Source organism: Rhea pennata, chromosome Z (assembly GCF_028389875.1).
Source record: "Rhea pennata isolate bPtePen1 chromosome Z, bPtePen1.pri, whole genome shotgun sequence".
Classification (NCBI taxonomy): domain Eukaryota; kingdom Metazoa; phylum Chordata; class Aves; order Rheiformes; family Rheidae; genus Rhea; species Rhea pennata.
Window position 1 is genome coordinate 9,484,888 of NC_084702.1, and position 18,689 is coordinate 9,503,576.

Genomic DNA, 18,689 nt, shown 5'->3' on the forward strand with positions numbered 1-18,689 from the left:
GGAGCTGCAGATGTTACGTTCCTCATCCTTCCCCTCTATGTTCATTTCCTGCAGGTATCACTGTCCTGCTGTCCCTGACTGTGTTCATGCTGCTTGTGGCTGAGATCATGCCTGCAACTTCTGACTCAGTCCCACTGATAGGTAGGTTGCTTTTGTCTGCTCTGTACACCCTCCATACTACTTCCTAAGAGCTGTGCAAAGCCTATTTGAGGACTGAACCTTTTTTAATAGAGTTTTGCATTTCAGCAGTGTCAGGAGTAAATCTTTGTCTGGGCCTTCACTGTTTATGCATATGAAGAGAGTCTACATGCAAAGGGGTTTTGAAAACATCAGATAAGCGGGTACTGCAAGGTAAAGGAGACACAGGACTAACAGTGCCCACCTAAACCTCTAGGTTTAGGTGGGCAAAACTCAAGGTCTGGCACTTTCAGGACATAGGCGTGGAGTGAATACTGGAATAATACTCAGCTCTGGCTGTGGATTCATTACACAATTTGAATGGAGCAGGTCTCACATAGAGCTTTTGAAAATCTCAGTGCTGCTGGCTGGACAAAATTTCCTTTCCTTGCCCACACGACCTGCTTTACCTCCTTTTATGCATCTCTCCCCACCAGTTCTCCTCCTCTCTTCTGTCTACCACAAGAGCAATTCAAGAGACTTCAGCTGAAATTCAAATAAAACCAAATAAAAAATGGTGCATTTTTAACATTTGATGAAAGCTATTGATGAGATTATGGTAATTTCCACTGTGACTACCCTGGAAGACAATATAAGAAATCCAAGCTTATGCCATATAGGCCTTTTTATTATAGCCTGAGAGATAGTCATGGGAGCATCTAAAAGACCTTACCTGGACTCTGAAGGGTGGATTATCTCTCCAACCATTACTGTGGTAGTATCAGAAGGCTTCATGTGAAGGTCCCTAATATCAAGTGCTGAATACACACACATGCCCACAGAGTAAAGGGTTATCTTTGCCCCAGAAGCCTTGCAGACTGAGTAGATTAAGCAGATATAGATGTGAAGAGTAGAGAAGGAGCTGGAAGAAATATCATTCTTCTCTTTTTCTAGACAAGGAATGAAGTTGTGAAGGATTAAATGATATTTTTGAAGTCATATGGGAAAGACAGAGTGCTCTAAGCACCTGCTTCATTAGTTTGTTCTTTCTGGAGGGCCAGATAATGAGGCAGATGAAGGATTCACTCTTCTTCCACCAGATAAACTGAGGCATCAGAAGAGATTGCTTGCATGGCATGAGGCTGTCATACCAATAAGCTGGCATACAAACATGCTGCTTTTGTTAGGCAAAAGCATATTGTCAGGCACAGTGAAAATGAAGCTACTGGTTACATGCTGTTTTTGAGGTTCAGTGTGACACTAGCTGCAATAGGGGAAGGTCACTTCTGTGTGTGAAACATACACAGCTCTGCATGTTCACAGTAGCGTGACAGGAGCAAGAAGAGATCCCATGGGCTATGCACCTCAATGACTCCAGCCTCTGCCACAAGAAATTCCTGAAACTGCTGTCTGAGGATGGCAAGAAGTGAAGGTACCAAAGCAGCTGGAACTACCAGCAGCTGCAGGTGACTATCCAGCTCTGCTGGCCTGAAGGTGCACAAACGCATCAGAATTGGGACAGCTAAACAGGGGAGAAAGGGAAGGCCAGGTGGCAAGACATGATCAATGAAGACATGGGCCTGTACACTGCCCTCATAGTGCTTGCAAGTGGGGCTGAATGCAGAGCCTGAATTAGCATTGGCATAAGGAGAAGCCATTGATAAGTATGTCATATTGGTGGGGGCCTTTTCACCAGGAATAAGGGGGCCTATGCTTGAACTGGGGAAAGCATCATTCTCTGGACTTGTAGTAGGTAAGGAAAATTCTGGTTTAAAGAGTAAGCAAGAGTGAACACCATAGGAAGACCTAGGAATGATTAATTATATTATCTCCTGAGCTAACACCAGTATTTTCGTCCAAATCATGACCAAGGTACACAGGGAGTGCAGTAGAAGTTAAAAAAATATTCAGCAATATATCTAGGTGCTGATGGAGGGTGTGCCTCGTCACTGTATAACTAAAGCTTAGCATGAGGCGTACCATAAAAAGAGCAAAATGGCAGTTAGTCAGACAACCTCATTATCTAACTTCAGGGCGTTAGATAGCCCTAACTGTCAGGAAGGTGGGTGACTCACAGGGTTGTGCAGCATGCTCATATGCAAGATTCTGAAAGCCTCCAAATAAATTGGGCACCTTACTGAAAGTCAGCATGACTCTTATCCCAAGTAAGACGGGCTTCCAAAAAAGCTAACAAGGACATGTATCTAGGCCTCTACATGCATCTAGGGCTCTACAAAGACAGCTACAATTTCAGAGAAACTTGGTGTGCAGGGAGGGGAAACAAAGCATCTGACAGATATTTACGTAATTTTGCTTCTTATAATATGTAACAAAAGCCAACTGGAATTACTAAAGGGATACACCTGCCTATGTCCGAAGCAGTAGCTTTAACTAGACCAGTTCCTCCTAGAACAGGCCCCTACTAAGAAGATAAAAAGATTTGGACCAAGAAAAGTAAATATATATAATATTTACTATAATTAAAAAAATACATATTTATATATATATGTATAAAATAATATAAAGAGTTATGTGTTATTACAGATTTTGTTCCTGGAATAACAAGTTTCAGCTAACTGCTACCTAATCCATTGTGGATGTGTGAACATCAAATATCAGCAGTGTGGTGGGGAAGTCTTCTCCAGGTCGTTGGCTCAAGTATTAGGACCTCTCACATTTTTTTTTTCATCATTTTTGGATCACAAAGACAAGAATATGATCAGGCACTCTGTTCTCACTACTAGTATATTAAATGTGTCTTGTTGGCAGCTTGTATTATTGCAAGTTTTTTCGTAATGCCTAAATAATTGGAGCATAGCAAATGTATTAGAAATGCACCTTTCAAAGTTGCCGTGTAGGTCAAAGACAGTCTGTTCCTTTCATCTGTTCATTAAACAAATTTCATAGTGTAAAACGCTGTAAAAGAATAATTCCAATGCACGGACAGTCTGTTAGGCCCTGGAGACTGACTTGAGCTATCCAGAAAAAGACGTCTAAAGCAGTCCCCTGGGAACTCTCACCTGATGCAATCCTGTTACAGTCCAAAAGCAAACTGAGCTTTGACTGGGTTTATTGTATAATCAGACAGTCTGGACTGGCATGCTCTGAAACTTGGCAATCACCCTTTAATGGGAGCTCCTGCTTCACAGGATCACAACTCATCCAACTCATGTTGGAAGATATTTGGGAAGGTCTCTAGCCCAAAATCTGCTCAGAGCAGGGTCAGCTGTGGGGTCAGACCAGATTGCTCATGATTATTTCCAGTCAAGGCATTGTCCCCTTTCATTTTATTATAGAAGACAATTAAGTTGGTCAGGCCTGATTTACCCTTGATGATAATTCCTGGCTGATTGTTCTCAGTTACCATCTTTCGTCTTAAGTCCTCAGAAATGTTCTCCAGGGACTCGTTCCTTGATTTTCCCAGGGACCCAAAGGAGGCTGACCTACCTGTAGTTCCCTAGATGGTTTCTTTGGTCTTTCTCAAAGATGTTCCAACTCGGAGTCTGGGTGACTGCATTTCCCCCCTGCTCCTTTTCTCCAGAAATTACCCACTGTCTGAGGGAATAAGTAATTTCCAGAACCCACTTCCCAGCGACATGCATACGTGCACACAAGGCAATGTGATCCTTCAAAAATTGAAGGGCTGCTCTTCTGCAAACTCGTCTATGACGCTGAAGACAGGAAAAGTGCAGGAGTCAGATCAAGGATGCCTCTGTCTATGTTTAAAAAATTAACTACCCATAGCAACAGAAACCAGCTCAGTCATTTGGATGAAGAGTATTTATGTCCCATGGCATTTACAAACACAACAATTTGGCCAGAATTCAACACAAGCTGACTATATAAGCAAGACTTGTTTCACAGCTTGGCCCTGGAGGTCGCTCCTAGCACTGAAAGCTCTGGAGTGCAGCTCCTGAACAGACTTTTCAGACCATGATTATACAGCAGAAACTGTGTCCTAAACTTACCCATCCCAGGAACAGTTTCATCCTGCCTCATAGGCAGTGTGTCTGGCTGCACTCATGATTTGACCTATTTTTAATTCCTCTCTTTAAAAAATGTTTTTATCAAGAGCCTATGTAGCTAGACAGCTGGAGGAAACATACAGAAATGCAGAGAACAACAGATGTGTTAGGCACCTGAAATTACTGGGATGGCTGCACTGTCACTGGGTGAAATCTTAAAGCCTATGTCTATTCACACAAGAGGGTCAGGTAATCAATTTGAGAGCTACTTTTGAGAAATCCAGACATAAACCGCACGGACTTTTTTATTTTGGTAAAGGCAGCATGATTCTGGTAAACAGTACTGGATAATCAAGTCCATTTTTGGCAATGCTTTTGTGACCAGCTCTGAAGAAAGGATCACTCCATTCCTTACGCAATAGGCATACACCTGAATTATTTTTTTTTTTTAGAGAGCACTTTGCCTCCCTGTTTGCAGTCTTCATATCCCTGACTTGTTTCATTAAACTGTATTTTCCATTAGAAAGCAACCTTGTAATTAAGGGTAGCAAATCATGCATTAAGAAGCAACTAAAAAGGAAGTTTCCCCAGATCAAGTCGGATTCCTAACTGTAACTATGCCCCTTCATGATTATCCTTTAAGTAGAGCTTCCTTAAGATTATACCACCGGCGAGCATGCTTACACAGTTGCAACAGTACCTGAGAAACCAGTCACCAGGATCTCATTAATCTTGCATTGCTGTAGGCATGTTTTCTAAATCAGTGTCTCAGGATGGATTGCTAGGTTGGACTCATGGACTAAACACCTTAAAAAGTTCAACTCCTAATGTAATGTTTAGTTACCTAGCAAAAATCAACCTGCTTTTCAGAAAGACAGATCAATCCACAGCTCGTTGTTGTCAGATATGGCCAGAAGCGATGGCTCTGGAAAATTCAAGGCAATACAGGTATAGGCATAGCAAGCACTGCTTTCCCATACTCATATTCTCCTGCCTCAACATCACCTCGGGGACAAAACCATTCTGGACCGCATGGCATGGCATGGGAAGGATTGCAGAGGTCCCTGTTCTTCCCTTCTCCTTCATGATCCTGGCTGCTTCCAGTCCTAGATGATATAGCCTATTTTAGAAGTTTTATTCTTAAAGAAACATTACCGATGGCCTGGCCTTAGTCAGTGACAGATTTGCCTCTATTCCCAGTGCAGCATGACATGGGCTCTGAATCCCTGTCCACCCTTCTGCATCCACCTTGAGTGCGTATCCACTTCAGCAGTTCCACATGAGAAAAGATAGAGTGCAGAAATGTCCCTAAAATAATTACTCAGCAAACATCGCCTGGCTGTTTCTTTCTCTCCTCTTGATCCAAAGCTCACTGCAGACCATGAGTCCTTCAGATCAGCCCCAGATGGCAGAGAAAATACAGTCACACAACAAAACAGACAGAAGCACCTGCAGAGGGCAGATTTCAGCTTGCAACCAAGGCTACAGTAAGTTCAGAGTTGGCTGCTCTCGCTCTGCCCCAGCCAGTGCACACAGGAAGTATTACTTTCAAAGTATTTTGTCAGATCAGATAAGGCATGTTTCTGCCCACAAGCCAAATCCTAAATTGAAATGTTCAAACCAGTCAGATGATTTGTTTCGCCCACAAACACTCTTTGGGCTGGAACTTCAAGGTGTCCTGTTGAACATGGGAAGTGCTCAACCATTTTGGATTCGCCACACACTATATTTCAGAGCAGAATGTATGCACAGGGAAGGCAAATGCTTCTTTTTTATTTTTTACACACCCAAGTAAACTCCAAACTAGTGCAAAATATTATTTCCTGCCACCTCTCTTCAGAACAGTATCATCACTTTTAGGTCAAGAACCTGTATTTTTCTCTAAAAGGTATTTTATTGCAGAAAGTGTGTACCACTTGGAAAATTGTATGTTCACAGAGCGTTTGAAAAACAAAACTGGGAACTCATGAGTACAACGAATTGTCACTTCCTCAGTCCATATTAACATCCACACAGTGCTTGATGCCTTGGTTGGACATATAAAATAACACGCAATAAAAATTGAGTTATTGCCATCTCTAGGTAACATAAACTGCGTTTCCTTCTATCCCTTTCTTTCACTGTGCTCACCTGCTAGCTTGTTATAAATCCACAATACTTACCTCCTACTCAGGGCTCTACTAGCCTAGCATATTTACAGACTTGCCTCCTTCTTGCTCTTCTTTAGCATGTTTATTTTATTTCATTAAAGAAGAAGGTTATAACCTATGAATAAATATGTCTGCACCAGATGCTGGGGGTGATTTCTTGCAGTTCAGTCACATAGCAAACAAGGCTGCAAATTCCTGAGACAAGGAAGCAGCACAGTGCTTTACCACCTCCAAGAATTATAAACTGTTTTAAGTTAAGAGCAAAAGCCATTTGGGGTTCTGGCTAGATGGAGAAAAATGAGATTAAATCTCCTACTACATTTTCTATCATATGCTTGTATCTTTTCATTTGCTCATACTCTAGCATCTGCCCTTTCATTTTTCTCTGTTTCTTTTTGATTTTGCTGGGTGCTTTCCCCCCTATCCTTCAATGCTCCTGCCTGGCAGCTCACTGACTCCAGGCCTCTGCACAGCCTCTTCCATGCAACAGAAACTCCTAGTCTCAGCAGCAATTTACAGTTTTGGGCTGCATGGTCAATGGTGCTTTTCCCAAAGCCATAAGCTTTACAACCCGCTTTATGAAAAAATCAGAGCTGTTCTTTTTCTCAAATACCCAGTTCTACTCCTGAAAAGTGTGTGGGAAAAGAGCTTGAAAACACTGACCCTATGCCCTTTACAAGTATCATAATCAAAAGATAACACAGAGTCTAATCCTTAGACCGTGAGAACAAGTAGCTGCTGTGAGTACAGATCGCATGGATCTCTGTGGCTGTATTAGATCTTTATTTTTTTGTGATTACAGCACCTGGTCTTCTTCTGACGGTGCTGAGACTGAACCTGACAGTTCCCAGATGTTAAAGCAGCTGCCCAGGTAGTGTGTTACATCATACCTCCTCTAGCAAAGAAAGGGAAGAAAATCAACAGTAAAAGAGCAGACATGTCATACCTGAAAGAGATCAGCTTCTGTGCACAAGAAACAGCTGTTTTGTTGACACATGACTGCTGAAGAAAGCAGCATGCAGCTTTGAAATCACACAAAGAGCAGCTAATAGTGACCAGTGCAGACCTCTGTACCTCTGGGGAATATGGCTATGCAAGGCATGAGCATGCAGAGGCTCCAAATGCTGGTCTCCTGGACCCCTTTCCTGCCCTGTGACAGCTGCCCAGGATAGAGGAAGATAATGGGAGCAGTTCCCTTCCAGAGTGTGTTGATCGCAACCCACAGCCAGCGCCCAGGACCAGGCTCTTCCCAATGAACTCTGGAAAAGCCTCAGCGTAGCCTAGGAAAGATCTTGGTAACTAGGAGCTCCAGGGTAAGAAAAGACAATAACATACTCAGTGATGGATGTTGAATATTCTCCTTCAGAGATTTAAATGAAATGGGCTGAGCTTCTTTGTGAAATCAGGTTCACATTTGCCCACTACTGACAGATACACATGGAGGGGAGAGACTTTGTGGGAATCTCAAAGCCCTAACTGCATCTCTGCTGCGGACTCTAAAATACTGGTGGAGGAAGAGGACAGTCCCATGGCTGGACTGCAGTGGAATTCATTGATCGTACGGGACCAAAGTAGTGTGAGTCGAGACGGCAGTGTCATGGTTCCAAGCAAAGTGCCACCTGTGTGCCTTGCAAGTTGGTCCTCTCAGCAGCTCTGCTCGCAAGGTTGCTGGAGGAGGATGAGAGAGTCGTGGCAGAGAGGATGTTGGAGATGACAAGGGACTGCAGCCCTTGCAGCTTTTGTCAAGTGATGGGTTTGATCTGGCTGTGGTGAGGGCTAAAGACTGCCAAGGACAGAGATGCCAGACCAGCAGACTGGAGGAGGATTAAGCCATGTTCTTGGCGAGGTGCATGAGAGACAGCATGAGCGTCTTTCCCACCAGAGCTCTCTTTAGAACTGCAGAAGGAGATTATTTTTCTGCTACAGGGAAAGAGAAGATGTAGGACTAAGTCCTGGAAGGGAAGACTAGGAAATATTTGCAGGAGTAAAGCTACTGTTTCAGAGCGAGCATCAGTTTGCTGGCTCCTGAGTCTGCTCAGGACTGGAGGTTTTCCATCCCTTACAGGTGAATCATCACTGACCTGAGGCCTGGCTTGGTCCCAGCCACCCATGCCTCTGGCTCTGTCCCATGGCAGGATCTGTAATATGAGTACGGAGCTGCATTTTGGAACCAAAAGACCCATGAACAGAAGATCTAGAAATTACTTTGTCAGCAACGGTTCTCAGGTCCATCCTATCTTGCCCTTGTTGCCCACAGGAAAGTGGGCAACAGCCTTCATCGTATCTCCTCCTAACTTGACTACCTGCCAGTTTTCATTTCACAGATACACTGGTGACTTTTTATTGCCTGAAACACAGCTGAAGTACCATGCCCTCTGCTCTCCTTCCTTATTCTCCAACTTAAAACTTAACAGTATTTGACCAGGAGGGCTCAAAGAGAAATGCAAATGATGTGCATCCAGTCATTTTTTCCTTGCCCACCATCAGGCAAAAACAGACAACATTTTTTTATGGTACCACATAGGTACCATAGGTCCCCTACAGCTGTCAGTCTCAGCTGGAAAGAACTGCTTTCCTAGTTTACTCCAGACCTCCACAGCAACTTCCTGACCTCTGTTCTTGGGATTACAGCACAAGACACTAAGAATGTGAATTCCTCAGCTAATCCTTGGCAGAGATTTTTAGGAGTCATATAAAAACAAGTTCTTTGCAAATTCAGCCATGAGGTTAATTTTCCAAGGATCTGTGAAAAATCCTAGCCAAAGCCATTTTAATTGATACCTTTAGGCCTAGAAGTCTTATTGGTGGCATCTAAATGCATAGAATTTAGTGCAGGTTTTAGTGACTTATAGCAGTAATTATTCTAGTAATATCAACACAGCCATCTTCCTATTATACAACCCATTTTGGAGTCAGATCAGCCACCTTCTCTGAAACTTGAGATTGTGGCTTGTTCCCTTTCTGCGCCACCATTGGCTTTATTCTTTCATGAGCAAGTGTAATAGAGACCTTTCAATTCAGCTTGCCCTCAGGAGTATTCTTCTAGTTCAGCTGCATAATTCATTTTGCCATGGAAAGCGATGCCTGCCTCTTGAAGCAATTCTAGCATTGGTTTCAGGAAGGCATCAGTATCTCGTTATTATGAATATGCTCTTTGCTGCCAACGCAGTGGAAAGCGATGTTAGGAAACTGAGCCTGGCACAGAGCTTGCCTTGGAGTCATTATTAAAATCCTTGACTTTTCCTGCAATCTTCAGCAAGGAGGGGTGGCGGTTATGAGCTCTGGCAGTGCTGTATGTTGTCCCATGTCACTCCCTATTATCCGACTGTCATGCTCCCTACTATTTTGCCACAGCAGTCTTCTAATGTCACGAGCTCTGCGGGCATTTTTCTTTACACTCTGGTGCCTCAGCCTAACTCCCAGCATGAGGAGGCTGTGCTGGAACTTAAATTGGTTTCATGTCCCAGCTCTGGCTTTAAGGATCTTGATTTGTCCTGCCTGGCAGGCTTAGATTTACTAGTAAGGTGAAAGCACAGCTGGGACCCAGAGGAGGTGGGCTTGAGGGTTGAAGAGGGCGCTGAAGAAGATGCCTGACGCCTGTGGGCAGTGGTGGGGAGAACAGGTAAGAAGTGGTGCCATGGTCACACTTTTCTGAAAGGCCCAGTAACCGCATGAACAAAGCACGTCCCTTCAGCACTGTCGCTGACACCAAGAGGCTCCCAACACTGCTGCCCTGTGACCAGCATGCCTCGTCAGCTCCACAGACACCATGCTGTTCCTGCAGCAAGAATAAAAGCAAAGCAAATAAGCCTTTCACTGGTTCTAGCTCTCCCCTCAGTGGAGGGGAGAGACTTGAGCAGATATATTGGAAATTGCAAAGGCCTCAAGCAGTGTGCGGGGTGGATAACCAAAGGAGAGGATGTTTGCGTGAGACAAAGGACTACTCTCAGGGGCTAACTGAGGAACATTATTTGCCTTTTCTGTTTTTACTCTTCTAACCAAATCCTTCTTTCAATTGCAGCTCAGTATTTTGCAAGCATCATGGTCATTGTTGGTCTATCTGTGGTGGTAACAGTGCTGGTTTTACAGTTTCACCATCATGACCCTCAAGCAGGAAAGATGCCCAAGTGGGTAAGCAGCTTTGGTGGTAAATATTCAATAACCTACTAAAAAAAATCTAAAACTTATAGTGAACTAATGAGGGGCAAGAGTTGCTCTCTGTTAATCCAAAGTGTCAGCTACAGACAGTATGTCTGACACTGCTATGTTTGCTGCCTGAGTAAAAGAATGAATACACTAAATTTGTATTTCCATTAAAAACAGGATATATTATTTGGGGTTTCCTTTTACACTTAAACTGGGAGACAGCTGAATCTTGTGGTAGAGTAATCTTACTCTGCACCCACTTGATTTATTATCCATCAGTCACTGGTGTGAAAAAACTTGACATTTCATAGCACGAGGCAAACACCCACTAGTCTGTGCTGGGCAGTTTGTCTAGTGTGTTCCCTTGCAGAGATTCACACTGCTGCCAGCGGCAGAGCTGCAGTCTCCCGTAACAAGGACAAGAGGTCCAGAATTCAGTGCCGGAGGCGGTCTGTGTTTCCCCTGTTGCAGCTGTCCCTGATGTGAATGGCTCTCAGAGTTGCTAAAGGACAGTACATGACCACCACAGGGCAGCAAGGGCCCTAGATATAAATCCAGCTGTATTTCTCACAGCTTACAGGGTGGCTGGCTACTTTTCTGCATCATCAGCAGATGGAAGCAGACTCAGTCTGGACTCACTCTGGCTGTGCTGAAGGACCCTTGGACTTTGCTAGGAAATCTGCCCTCTGCTGAAACCATATCCATTTCTCTGCCTGGAGAAACAAATTTGTCTGCTGGCATCTGATGACTTCTCAGTGCAGTAGCCTGTGGACGCTCTTTTCTCTACAGCAGAAGAGGTCCAGTATAAGACTCAGTTAGCTTCCAGGAACAATTTATTTATTTTAGATTTTCAAGTTAAAAACAAAAGCATACTTTTTTTTTTTTTTTTTTTTTTTTTTTTTTCCCTCTCTCATGTTCCCAAGAATGGGTTTTAGAATAAGCAGGGAACATATTGCTACTACAAAAGGAAAAGTAATTTAAGCTGAAGCAGATACCAATAGTAGCAGTTATCTGCCTACTATGGTTTCTAAGAAACCTGCTTTTACAGCATCCTCTATTATCTCATTCACTTTATCTGTAATGCTGGACAATTATCTTGACATGATGTGAAACTTCACATGGCTGCCCATGTCAGCTTGAGAAACAGAACTGATTTCTAATTTATCTTCTCTAAAAATTAGTTGCAGAGTCAATGCAAATTAAAAAAGATAGATAAGTAGATATTAAGCTTACCTAACAATCACTTAAAATGCTGTATAAATTAAGATCAACTTAGTTTCAAGATAGCACAGCAGGTGAATTCTAGATGAACCTCAGTGTAAGCAAGACTTGAGGATGTCTGGATAAACATGCTTCAGATGGACACAAATGGATAGAGTATGTAGCAATACAACAGCTCCTTAGGCAATATTACTGTGTCTTCCACCTTCTGAGGAGTCTGGGTGTAGGCTAAGGTGTCATGTTAAATACACTCACGTATCCGTCCAGTCAATTCTTACTCTTTGCTAGCCTATCAAGAGACTCTTTGAGGCCACCTCCGTTATTTTGCTAAGAAAACTTCACTATGATGATGAGACATTGGAGGAGATTATCATTCATGATTCTTTTTGAAGTTTTCTGGGATAGAAGACAAGCCTAAGAGAACAATTCTGCGACGCCCTGTAGCAACTGAATGTTACATATTGAGACAGCAGTTCTACAGCTGTTTCTACAGCATGGCTAGATTTAATGTTAGGCCTAAGCAGCCCATTGTCGCATGAATCATCTGTTCTGTAGGACAAAGCAAGCCCTGAGAACTGTGTTCTTCTGTAACGAGGTATCAGACCTGGCTTGTTGCTCACTTTCTCAAACTTTAGAACACAGATGTGACATATTCGAAATCTATTGGCCAAAGGATTTTCTTCTTTCATATTGGTCATCCAGAGTTCCCTGGAGCTTCTGCAAGACTTGGAGCGACCTGACACACTTCCATTCCCATCCTGGAGACCTGAGAGGACTTCCCTTCCAATGAGTGAATCTGAGGGACCCATAGTGAAAAATGCAGTAACAAATTAAAGAAGGGTTGAGCAATGAAGAGGTGTGGAGAACATCCATTCCCCCATTTGGGTTTGGGAGAGATACCTGCCTCAGCCCACTTCTGGAGGAATTGTAGAGAGTGGATTTTCTTCTACCAGTGGCAAGCAAATGTGTAGGAACATATCTGGCAAGAGATTCCTGGTTAGATGTACAGGAAAATAGGGACTAGTTGTGGGAAGAAATGGGTGGATGAATCTAGACCTATGAAGTATTCTCTTGGGAACTAGTTTCCCCAGTACAGACCTACTTCTGTTTCATCCAGAATCACAGAACGGTTGGGGCTGGAAGGGACTTCTGGAGATCATCTAGTTCAACCCTCCTGCTCAATCCTGTCTAGAGCATGTTAGATAGGATTACATCCAAGCAGGTTTTGAAAATCTCTGGAGAAGGAGACTCCATAGCCTCTCTGGGCAACCTGTACTATGTCAGCCTCACAAGAGAGAAGGTTTTCCTTGTGTTCAGGTGGACCTTCTTGTGTTTTAGTTTGTGCCTATTACCTCTCATCCTATCACTGGGCACCATTGAAAAGAGTCTCGCCCCATTCTCTTTACATCTCCTTTCAGATATTTATATGCATTGACAAGACCCCTCCTCAGTCTTTTCTCCTCCAAGCTGTATAGTCCCAGCTCTCTCAGTCTTTCCTCATATGAGGTGTGCTCTAGTCCTTTAGTCATCTTAGAAGCCCTATGCTGGAGCTGATCCAGTAGCTCTATGTCTCTTGTGCTGGGAAGTACAGAAATGGACATAGTACTCTGGATGCAGTTTTATCAGGGCTGAGTAAAGGGGGCAGATCACCTCCCTCGACCTGCTGGCAACACTCTTCCTAATGTACCCCAGGACACCATTGGTCTTTTTGGCTACAAGTGCACATTGCTGGCTCACGGTTAACTTGTTGTCCATCGGGACCCCCAGGACCTTCTCTGTAGAGCTGCTTTCCAGCATGTCAGCTCCCAATCTGTACTGGTGAGTAGGGTTATTCCTCCCTAGGTGCAGGGCCCTGCACTTGCCTTCGTTGAACTTCAGGAGGTTCCTCTCTACCCTCTTCTCCAGCCTGTCCAGGTCCCTCTGAATGGTAGCACAGCTCTCTGGTGTATCAACCACTCCTCACAGTTTTGTATCCTCAGCAAAGTTGCTGAGGGTACACTCTGTGCCCTCTTCTAAGTCATTGATAAATAATGATGAATATATTGATGAATAAAACTTCCATACAGTCTGTATTTGACAAAATCTGGACAAAGAATGGCAAAATAAAAACTACAGATAAGAAAGATCTAGATGAGTACTCCAGGTTCTTGCCATAGACCTGTTGAGGTCCACTTTTTTTTGGCTGGAAATGTTATGTGCAAGGGATCATCACTCTTGAACAGCAAGGTTCAGAGGCCTGCCAGCTGAACTACCATATATTTTTTAAAAATTACTATGAGGAAGCAAGGTCTGTAGAAGGCATTTCTGCAGAGTATACTGTGATGTGATACATTGTGATAGCTGTAGCCCAGGCAAGCAGATAGGGCTGTGTCATCTCAAGATGAAAGGGGTGAATGCCAGTTGTGTGGGAAGAGGCTGACACCCCAAGAGTGGACAGTACACAAGTTCCCTGAAAGCTATAGCCATCGCTTAGTCATTAAGATTCATGGGACAATCCTCATTTTGATTTTTTCCTGCCAGCATCTTTCAGGACTTATTTACCTTTTTTTTTTTCTTTCTTTTCTTTTCTTTTTTTTTTTTTCCAAGAGACATTCGTACAGCTTTTTGCTGAATAAAAACAGGAACCTATTAAGATGACTATCTGCAGAGAGAAGGAAATTGCTTACCTGAAATTTGTTCTCTGCAATTCCTGTCTCAGCAGATCCCCCTAGAACTACTTACTCCCTGCACACCTCTCTCCCTGGCAGAGCCAGATACCAGTGTATTGCAAAGCTTGAGCCCTGACTAATTGTTACGAGATATTTTTCCACTTTTGATGGAATTGGCTGCTGCAGTGAGTTACAGGGAAAGGCATGAGCTTTCCTGAGGAGCAGCTCCAAGATGGAGGGAGAAGTTCTCTGACTCTCTGCTGTGCCTAAATCAGGTTGTTCGGCTTTAGGCTTCCCTTTGGATATACTTTAATCCTGGGTTGGCTGATGCTGTTGGGCTGGGGCATACAGGTTTGCTGGGAAGCTGGCACTTATCACAAAGAGAATCGTAGCTATGACCTTGTCTTGGGGCTAAGCAGTGAGCAGGGGTTCACACCTGTGCTGTTTCTAGATTACCTCAACCAATTGGCATGCCAAGAAGCGACTGATGCCTAAGTGTCTGTGCTTTCTAGGAAATATGGCACTAGTCCAAACAGATGAAAAGCTGTGGTGTTGTCTTGCATGTAATTGTCCATAGGAAATGGGCTTGCCTGTAACCGAAATTATAAATGTAAATTCTCCAAGGAATAAGCACACTATCTTGAAAGATGATCTTGAAATCCTGAAAGATTTCTGCAGCATAGAGCTTTCTGACTTACATCTTCTTGAAGACTCAAGACAGACATACTAACATCTTCTAGCATGAAAGTTTGCTTGGCCTAGTATTTTGGAATTTCACACTGAAGGAGAATGAATTTCTCTCTACCGTTGTTACTGACACTGTTGAAATATTGTTAGCAATTAAAGCCTTTATATTGTTCCATAGTGATATGCAATCATTGTGTCCATAAGCAGTTAGAGGACATTTTAATTAAGGAAGTTCAATTAAATCCAGGATGGATTTTTTAATCTACTACATTATAGTTTTGTGTTTGTCTGTGGTGACTATGGAGGAAATAATGAAATATTTAAAGCCATCAATGAAAACAGAATAATGTGAAACTCAGGAAAATAGCTTTTCAGGGTGAGGAATAAAGGATTCATTAGAGGGAGTGAGGCAGAATGGCCCAGAGGAAAGGGCGCAGGGCTGTGAACCAGAAGCATTCTCACTGTAAAACTTAAAAATTTAAGTTTTTAAAAAATTTAAATATTTAAATTTAAAAAATTTAAATAAATTAAAAATTGTATAAACATCTTCCACTCATCTTGGCTTTTGGGTTTTACTATTATTACTCCCTGCTGTAGTAATTAGTGCCTCCTGCTTTCTGAAATAACACTTGTCATTACAGCAGCCACGCAAAGTGTTAGCTGTAATTCACCCATCCGGAAATCTGTGCTGTGCAAATGCCAGAGATGACTCGACCTGTATCTGAAACCACCTTATGGACAAGGGGTGGCCCTGAGGCCAAAGTGACAGGAGAAGCGTCACACAGACAATCCTGGGAACAGGAGTGAAACTAGAGGTCAATTCTGTTTTTTCTTGAACTGCAGATGATTTGGCTGCAACCAGAATGAACAACTAGTTGAAGAGGTCACCTCTCTTCCAACAGTGACTCACACCAGCTCCTTTCAAATATCCATTCCTGTATACACGCTACTTGAAGGATGTTACAGTTGCAAGATTTTACTAATTTAGTTCTCTGCCTTCCATGGCAATCAGTACTAAATAGGGGAAATCTAGCAGGCTCAGAGTTCAGGCAAGGGGTCTGAAGATCAATTCACAGGGTAAAAAATGCTAGATATATTTTCCTGCTAGCTCATCTAACAAACTTAACAGGAAATATTTGCCCCACAAATGTCTGCATGCAGGTTAGAAAGCTCTCATTAATTGTCAGAACAGCTGTACACCAGACCATGAGGAGACAAAAACTTTTAATAACAACATTCAGATTTTGAACTGCCCAATTTAATTGATCACCTGCTGTTGTTTTGAGGAAATACCTGCTGTGTTATGTGGCTGAACTCTTCACCGCAGGATTAAAACAGAATTGCAACAGCTTTCAAGTAAAAAACCCACAAGTTTACATTGACTTGAATAGCGGGGGTTGTGAGGAGGATATATGCTAAAAACTTCAGTTAGTTTATCAGTATAATCTAAATGTTTGCCCCCAAAATCTTTAAGAGTATCTCCCTCCATATTAACTGAGATATGGTTGTAAAAGAATGCAGCCCATTTTGTGCCCTCTGCTCGATCTGCAGGATTGTCTGCAAAAGAAAAGAGGTCAAGTATCATTCTGTGAAAGGAAGATCTTAAATCTCTTTTGCTCTCTAAGCTGAGTGGACATTGAACACTTTTACATTCAAAACACGTCTGAAAGCTGTCGTTTTTGGGGAGGGTGCAGATACAGAAAAGCTCCGCATAAAATCAGATAGTTGGAGAACATGGCAAACAGCTAGACTTTCTAGTTGAACATAAGGACTGATTACAGTAGCCACCAAATGCTTCAGAAAGTATTAAAATGCTCAGAGAGTCCCTTTATTCATATTCTGATCATGCTCTTTCAGGTCCGTGTCATCCTGCTGAACTGGTGCGCTTGGTTTCTGCGAATGAAAAAACCCGGCGAAAACATAAAGCCCCTCTCTTGCAAATACAGCTACCCCAAGCGCCCTCCGAGCGTCAACAGTGCTGAGATGAACATCCTGCCCGGGCACCAGTCCAGCAATGGCAATGTGGTCTACAGCTACCACACCATGGAGAGCCCACACTGCCCCCAGAGCAAGGATCTGGGTAGCAGGAGTGGAAAGGTTACTTGTCCCTTGCCAGAGGACATCGAGCTCGCTCAAAAGAAAGCTTTCGTGGATACCCTCCCAGTGATGATGAAAATCCTGGAGGAGGTTCAGTTCATCGCAACGCGCTTCAGAAAACAGGATGAGGGTGAGGAAATCTGCAGCGAGTGGAAGTTTGCGGCCGCTGTTATAGACAGATTATGCCTGGTTGCATTCACCCTTTTTGCTATTATCTGCACATTTACAATACTCATGTCTGCTCCAAATTTTATAGAAGCTGTTTCAAAGGATTTTGCATGAGGCTTTCAAAGATGAAAATAGTAAGGAGAAAAGTAATTTAAAAGTAAAGGCTTCCAGTAATTTTGATCAGTAATTTAACTCAAAAGAGAGATGTGTACTTTTCTGTGCTGACATACACAGGAGGAGCTGAAATTAGTCTCAAGACCTAATTTATTCTTGATTTTAGTGACTGTAATTACTGAATAGTATACATCTTGAGTTAATTTCCTATACTACTTCTACATGTAATTATGTCATGATCTTGTGACAAGTAGATAGATAAGATAGACAAGAATTCAAATTTACCACATACTTGTTACAAACAAACACTAGTATCAATCCATAACAAAGCATCTCTGAACATCTTACTGTTTTTACATGGCTCACTATAAACTCTTCAGTACTTTATTGTTTTCAGTATCTTTATGTTTGTTGGAGTTTTTGTTTTATGTGGCTGTGATACTTCTCAGGTTTAACAGATATCTCTTCACAATTTCATGATGCTGTATTGCATTTAACAAAATAAACTGTCATCATGTGTTAGCTCTTACTAGTGCAGTGCTTGGATTTTTTTTCTCAGTAAATATGTTAACAGAATATATTTAACCTAGAATATGACCTTTTGTTTTTCATGTGGCAAATACTGGTTGTTGAGAAATGAAAGAAAATTTGTTCTTCAAGTCGGCAGTCATACATACTGTTAACAGCATCTCCTTAGCTTTCCTGTTGCATCACCATTGCTGTCATGTTGCAGCTCTCTTAATCTGAAACATCTCTGATCTCTTGGATCACAGCTGCCAACCTAATAATGACACATTCTATGTAATTAGGGCAAAAATGCTGGTTCCACAGAATCTGTAGAAACTGTGCTACTGATTTCATTGGGGCCAGATTTCACATTTAGAGTCCACAGCCTATACTACAGCACTGAACTAGGGTATTGTTGCTAAATTCTGTTAGTATGGTCCATTTTCAAACTTGGTCAATGTGGCTTGGTTAAAGAAATTGTGTAAAAGAATATTTTTGTTTTGTTAAATTTTAATATAGCAATATTTAATTCTCCATTTGTACCACTTTGTTGTCAAAAATACAGTAATGTAGTAGTTATATATTAATAAACAACAATCTTATCATACCACTTTCCTGGAAAAGCGTGCAGCTATTTCTTTTAAGAAAAGGTGTGTGAGCTTTTTCACTATTGCTCTTCATTAGGAAGTGATGGGTCCCTTTAGACAGAGGCTTCACTGTAATGAACCTTTCTTCTGCAACTTTGAGATCAGATCATCACATGACATTTGCTACTCAGAGTTATGTTAAAAAGCACCCCAAAGCTCTTGGTAGTCCTCACTACGGTGATCTATTTTGTATTCATCTATCTTAGCTTTTGTGCTCTTCCT

The 18,689-nt window shown here is 42.4% G+C and overlaps 1 protein-coding gene across 1 annotated transcript in view; it reads left to right on the plus strand.

Annotated features, from left to right (window-relative positions):
- The window catches only part of LOC134153550 (neuronal acetylcholine receptor subunit alpha-7-like), a 55,920-nt gene extending 38,562 nt beyond the window's left edge, over positions 1–17,358 (plus strand). The window contains exons 8-10 of the mRNA XM_062599828.1: positions 55–141; positions 10,254–10,363; positions 16,792–17,358. Coding sequence (XP_062455812.1) covers positions 55–141; positions 10,254–10,363; positions 16,792–17,313 — 719 coding nt within the window. The 3' untranslated portion in view covers positions 17,314–17,358. The remainder of the gene's footprint in view (positions 1–54; positions 142–10,253; positions 10,364–16,791) is intronic.
- Positions 17,359–18,689: the final 1,331 nt, after the last annotated feature.